At 46.6% G+C, this 6490-nt stretch overlaps 1 protein-coding gene across 3 annotated transcripts in view; it reads right to left on the bottom strand.

Moving 5' to 3' along the window:
• The window catches only part of NPM3 (nucleophosmin/nucleoplasmin 3), an 11094-nt gene extending 4625 nt beyond the window's left edge, over nt 1-6469 (bottom strand). Inside the window, exons 1-5 of one of the 3 annotated variants that reach the window (XM_026069553.1) lie at nt 5441-6469; nt 5189-5330; nt 3303-3442; nt 2929-2996; nt 2007-2070 (exon numbers count right to left, since the gene is read on the bottom strand). In XM_026069553.1, the coding sequence (XP_025925338.1) occupies nt 2007-2070; nt 2929-2996; nt 3303-3339 (169 nt within the window). In that variant the 5' untranslated portion in view covers nt 3340-3442; nt 5189-5330; nt 5441-6469. The other 2 variants (XM_026069551.1, XM_026069552.1) reach the window with 2 other exon arrangements.
• Nucleotides 6470-6490: the final 21 nt, after the last annotated feature.

A 6490-nucleotide genomic window follows, 5' to 3' on the forward strand; every position in this document is an offset into this window, starting at 1 on the left:
GGTGCTACCCCGGCCGCCGCCGCCGCCGCTTCAGGGCCCCCGGGCGGCTCCGCGGAGGTGGCGGGTCCTTTGGAGAGGGTCTCGCTTGATTTAGCAGCTGTGCCGAGAGGGGGAGTAGCTGGTGAAATGTCATATTTATCGTACTTTACTTCCTTGCAATAAAGCCGGAAGGGTTATTACCCCAGYGGGATCCTAATGACTTTTCCTGGTAACTGGCCTCTTCCCTCAGAAGATTTTTCTGAGGGGGGAGGCAGGAGGGGGAACGCTGGAAGGAGAAAGGATCTGCAATTGCCGAGGATGGTGAGCAGCCCAAAAGCCACCCTGGAGATGAAAGACACCACTGCATCCCTTAACTGCAGGTCTCGTTCCTGTCCTGGGCTTTCAGCCAAGCAAGAGCTTCTGCAGGCTCCTGCGCTCAGCAGGGCAAGGCCTTTAATGACCATGCCGCAGTCTGCGCTGGGCCACGGTGTGCAAACAACTGCGGCTCCTTCCTGTGGCCCGTGTATCGCCCTTCTCATGGGCATCCCCGGGCTCCAGCACAGCCCCTTTGCTGACACCAGGGAGGATACAGAGGGCAGAGGCAGAGCCAGGATGCCAGAGGCTGAGGAGATAAAGGGGGGTATCATTAGCTTAGCAGGGGATAACTGGGACAGCAGCACTGGGGGAGGGACTGGCTCATCTCTCTTCCTTTAAGCGTTGGACAAGAACGGCTTGATGTCAGAGCCAGGGGACTGAGGTACACGAGTCTTTCAAGTCTGAAGAAGGGAAGGCAATATCCTGCTTCAGATCAGCAGGGAGCACAAAGCCAGAGCTGCCTCTCACAGCAGAAAGGGAAGCATCCCAGCCCTTGCTTCGGCAGGGAGGACACACGGCTGCATTGAAACAGAGCCCTCTCAGGGGGTGAGCTCGCGCCGCGCTCCTGGCTGGAAGCCTGCTCTGCTCCCCCGGCAGAGGAGGACTCCTCCAGCCAGCCAGTCCTTTYCTTCCAGCTGGAGCCAATTCAACAACAACATGACTGAAGAGGTATGAAGAGCCCAACCTGGTCCCAGAAAAGGACTAGAGTTCACTCGCTGATGGTTATACAAGAGGACCTAGGATGCCTGCAAACTCATTTGCTTCTGCAGTAGCTGCTCTCCGCAGCCATCTGGCCAGCTGCAATGCCTGCAACACGCACTGTCTGCAGCCTCGCACCCCAGAGCAAAGGAGGCAAGAGAGCCAATTTTAGCTTTACACTCCCTTAAAGGAAAAGTTCCCAAAGCAACATCAGAGTCCACAAACTTGTCTCCCAGGCTGAGATGAGAATTGTAAGGGGTGCATGTGGTATTTCTTTCCCTTAGTAGCTACCTAAGCCCACCTACCATCAAGCTGCTGAGCCCAGCTACTACGCCCAGGACACACCAAAGGGTAGGAAAAACCTGATCCCATTTGCGAGACAGGATGCAGCAACACCAAGGGAACASATATACTTATGTTTATAAAGTTTCCAAATTGTCTGATGCTGAGAAGGCAAGTGGAAGCACTTCAGACTTGCAGACACAGAGCAGCTGGGTTTGTTCTTCTTGAACCCCCCAAGAGCACTTTGTGGTACCAGTCTTGCAGATTATGATAACTCTAGACCTTGCTAACATAAGCACTATGCGTCAAACCCAGCGCAGCACTATGCCACTAAAATGCATTTGCATTTCTAAAGCATTATTCTCCCAGTAGGAATCCTACAAATTGAAAAAAATATATATAAAAAAATCCCTTTTCCTCCCCCCATCAAAACCAGTCAACAAGATAACGATGTAGCAACCATTTAAGCCCCAGAGACCAAGGTATCATGGGAAAAAATGGAATGCATTGGGACTTCTGTCTGGGGCAGCAAATCCCAAATCTCAGTGTTTTGCAGGACCATCATTCAGGCACGATGTGAAACTAGGACCCTTCCACTCCCCAGTACATTTTCTCTATAATGTAACCACATTGCCAGCTGAACAGCTGATCCCTTACAGCAAAAGCCTTACCTGCTCTATATTGTAGGTCTACGGGAGAAGGAAACGAGCACAAGAGGAGGCAATCCAGTGTGTCCTGCCAGTGCACAGTGAGGAAAAAAGCAGAGAATTCAATCCTTGACAGTTAAAGCACATCTTAAGCCTTGAAACGGATGGTCCACTCTTCCTTCTGAGCATGCCAATTATTCTAATTGACCAGATTAATATCCAGTACTTTTAAAAATGCAGCTAGGACCATCTTCAGCAACATCTCAGTGCAAGAAKTTCTGCATTTCACTCTTACTATCCCACACTAGTCAGGATTGCCCCCCTCTCAAAAAGGCTTTTTTTGCAGCTCCCCTCCCTCCCAAGCTCTACTACCCAAATTTTCCCATCAGTTCTGTGAGAACCTCCTTCCTCGCAGCTTGCGTCACCTGAAGGAGTTCATGCTACACCCTTGTTCCCTCTCATAACACTTCCCACAAAATAGGGAACGTAACACAGCTCTATTGCCTCACCTCTGATTTAAACGCTATTCCCTAGCCTCTACTCTAACCCCYTCCCACAGTCATCCTCTTGTCTGCAAACATTGACTACAACCACTAACCCTCACCAGATGCATTCCTTTAACCACAGATGAAAACAGGTTCTGACCTAAGATCATATTTTTTTATTTCCTTTTATTCTTGACTGTTTGCCACTATAAACTAGAACTCCACCACCAGTCAGAAAACCCCAGAACGCAACAAGCTATTCTCCAGAAAGGGAATTATTATTATTATTTTTTAATGCAGACAGCTCTAAAACCCATGCACAAGACCAGCTGCCTTACAATTATTTTTGGCTTTAGATATTTATTGTTCCTGGGACTAGGGATACATAGACTTTAATTACTTTGGAAAGTACTGAGATCATTACTTAAAGGCAACTGAAGTCCTTCTACTAGAAAACTCACCTGGTGAGGATTATCCAAGCTCTTCAGGTGCAGTCCCCCATCCATGCTCACAGCTTGCCCTCCTTGTCCTGAAAGTCACAAAATGCACACAGGGCATTAATTTAAACTGTCCACGCTAACTCTATACGCAGAACTTGTTCTTGTCCACAAAGAACTAAGTCAACATAAGTGTTCACATAGTCTATAGTGCTAGTTTAATCCTATCTGAAAAATCACAATCCCCCAATTCGTTTACTTAATTAGACAAATCTTAAACATTCTGAAGGGACACACAGGGGCCATGTCAGGAGCAATGTCTCTAGCAGCTTACGTACAGCTATTTATTCCACAGCTAACAGTGTCAGGTTTTTTCCTACTTCCTCAGAGTAACTCACCTTGGCTACCGATGGCAGACTGTAGCAAAGAGCTCATGGGTCAGATTAGTCTGGCAACACCTGTCTTCAGTGGAAAGTCCCTTTCACCTTTGCATTTAACCACGCTGGGACGGTACACATCAGGGCTCTGGCAACTGCAGCTGTTTAGAAAACCACTGTACCACTCAGAAGTCAGCAGGAACAACATAGGCAACACAAAACACAAGCCTGAGCATCAACTGCTCTGGTTCACACCAGTGTCTTCACTTAAACCATCGATGAAGGGAGAGGACTGACCAGTAGAGGCTGGAGATTTGCTATCTTTTTATGAGCCAGGAAGCTCAGCAAGATGGTTATAACAAACAGCTAGAGGGCAGTAATGTCTTAAATCACTGCAGCTGGCCGTACAGCAAAGCTTCACGGCTCTCATCCAAGTCTAAAGGCTGGCATTTTTATTCATTCCAAGACAGGTATTTTCAAACAGTATTTGCAGTGTCAAAACAGTTTAGGGGAAAAGACTTGGGAAGAGAACTGGGCAGACTACTGAATGTGATAGGTGATTTTGTGACAGGCACAGGTAAGGCTAAGGGAGATTTCTTTGGCTCTATTTTCACTGCTAAGGTCTCCGGGGCCTCTGTGCCTATAAGCAGGGTTCAAGGAGATGAAATTCCAGTGGAGGATGATCAAGTCAGAAATTGAGAAACCTCAACCCGTACAAGTCCACAGGATGCATAAAAGCATGCTGGGAGAGCTGGCCACCACCACTGTGAGGACAGTCCTTAAAATCTCTGAAAGGTCATGAAGATCAGGGAGGTCTCCGATGACTGGAGAAAAGCAAGTTTTATGCCTGACTACAAAAAGGGCAAAAATCCAGGACACTGCAGGCCAGTCAGCCTCCCCTCTGTCCCTAGGAAAATCATGGAACAAGTCCTCTGGAAAGCCATTTCTGGGCACATGAAGGTGATTGGTAATAGCCAGCAGAGATCTTCCAAGGGTAAATCTTGCTTGACCAACCTGATTGTCTTCCACAATGACTAAATGACTAAATGACTAAATCTATGGACAAGGGGGAGAGCAATTAGTGTCCTCCTTGCCTTTAGCAAGGTGTCTGATAAGCATTCTTACATCCAAGTTGAGACCTTACAGTCTAGATGGGTGGACTACCAGGCAGCTGAAAAAAACTGGCTAGATCGTCAGGCACAAGGTGTAGTGACTCATGATTCCTATTCTAACTGGAGCCTGGTTAGAAGTGGAGATCCTCATGGTCCGTACTGGAACCTCTGCTTAACACAAGCCAGCAGTGCACCCTGGCAGCAATGAAAGCTAACAGCACCATCAGTCATATTAACAAGAACATACCCAGCAGATCAAGAGAAGTTACTTGCTTTCACTAGGCACTTGTTAGACTGCACCTGGAATACTGTATCCACTTTTAGACACCCCCCTCCCCCCAGGTACACAAAAAGTTTTGATAAAATTGAGCAAGTTGGTCCAGAGAGTGGCCTGTGAGGAGAAGCTGAGGGAAATACGCTTATTTAGCCTGGGGAAGAGGAGGCTCAGATACTGGAAGGCTGCTGTTTGTTACCACTTCTTGGAGGGGACCTAAGAYGGGCCCAGGCTCTTCGTTGAGGTGCTCAGCAAAAGGATAAGATGATGGTCAAAACAGGCTCTGACTGGATATAAGGAAAAATGTTTTCCCTGTGAAGACAATCAGGCAATGGGACAGGGGCCCAGAAAGGTGGTAGTACCTCTGATTTTGGAGGTTTTCAAAGAGCTGACCAGACAGAGTCTGGAGCAACCTGATTTGAATTCAGTGCTGATGCCGCTTTGAACAGGAGGCTGAACTAGATGATCAYCCAGGGTCCCTTCCAATATGAATTGTAAGAGCTACAAGAGCATTTTAATACCTCTGATCTTTTGATGAAAAGCCATTTCCTTCCAGAAGGACACTGTAGTTACTCTACTGCACCACAGATCAGCTTGTGAATTCTTGGACAACCCTGGAGACAGATTTGTCACATATGTTCAATCCTAATAGAGCAGAACATTCTGCTCTCATGACAAGGAAAGGACCATATACTATTAGTTATAGTTACAGTCACTAATTTTTAAGAAAATTTCCTCTGTTAGTGATGAGGCTTCTGTCTGCCAATACTTACCAAGATGGGAAAGTCTCAATTCATCACTGAACCAACTGAAGAACATTTATCTCAATTTCCAAGCACTTCCCTTGCTCACCACATCTCTCTTCTTCAGTACTGCAAGCTCCCTCAAGGGTTGCAGCTGCTGCATTTAATCAGAACAGCCCCATGTTTTCAGTCTCTTTTGCATGCTTATGTTTCTTTATGCAGCACACCTTGGAGAAGGGGTGTGAGCCAAGACCTTCCAGTTTTTGCAGCTGGCTTGCCTTTGACATGGCCAAGGCATATTGTCACTTCTGTTGTAGCTTTATGAAGTATGTTTCAACAATACAAAAACCACATGTAACTTATCTATGATTTTGTGAAGAAAAGCTATTATTTTAGCATAGGGCATGCTTACCAGGTTAGGAAGGCTAATATAAGCTTCTGAATTACATAACCAACACACTTCTACAGCAGATGGATCGATGTTAAAGCCAATTTTGTGCACTGAATTTAGGAAAAGGGTGCTTTTATTGAGCCTAATCCACCCATCTTCCTTGGCTATAATTTTTCTAAGCAGGAGGCTACTTGCTTTAGCTATTCAAGTTTAGCGTTTTAAGTTAAACACTCCTGAGCTTCTGTGGATGTACAACTGAGGTCAGACTGTGGAGCTACCATGTTTACCCTTTACACACTATATGACCATCCCTCAAAATACTTCTCACTTCTGTTTCTGTCAGCTGGCTGTTCCATGTTCCAGTGGCCCTTTAAACCCAGCAGCTGGYAAGAAAGGAAGAGTGAGAGAGGGGAAGTGAGTTTGCTGCAACAAAGTTCACATGGGCTTTACCAGACACTGAAGATCACCTTTTGACTAGTGCTACTCACATATGGGCCAACAAGAAAAATGACAGCCACTCCAATCAAGATTTTCTTTCGGGGGTAGGGAGGAGAGTATTTCAGGTGGGCATTCAATGACCCTTCAACGACAAGCATCAAAGCAGATAAATGTCTGCCATGTAAAGCTGTGCCACTGGAACTAGAGACAAGTTCCTCTGGCAGCTGATTCTGAGGGCCCCCAACACACAG

The sequence above is a fragment of the Apteryx rowi genome, unplaced genomic scaffold, assembly GCF_003343035.1.
Source record: "Apteryx rowi isolate R43461 unplaced genomic scaffold, aptRow1 scaffold_3, whole genome shotgun sequence".
Classification (NCBI taxonomy): Eukaryota; Metazoa; Chordata; class Aves; order Apterygiformes; family Apterygidae; genus Apteryx; species Apteryx rowi.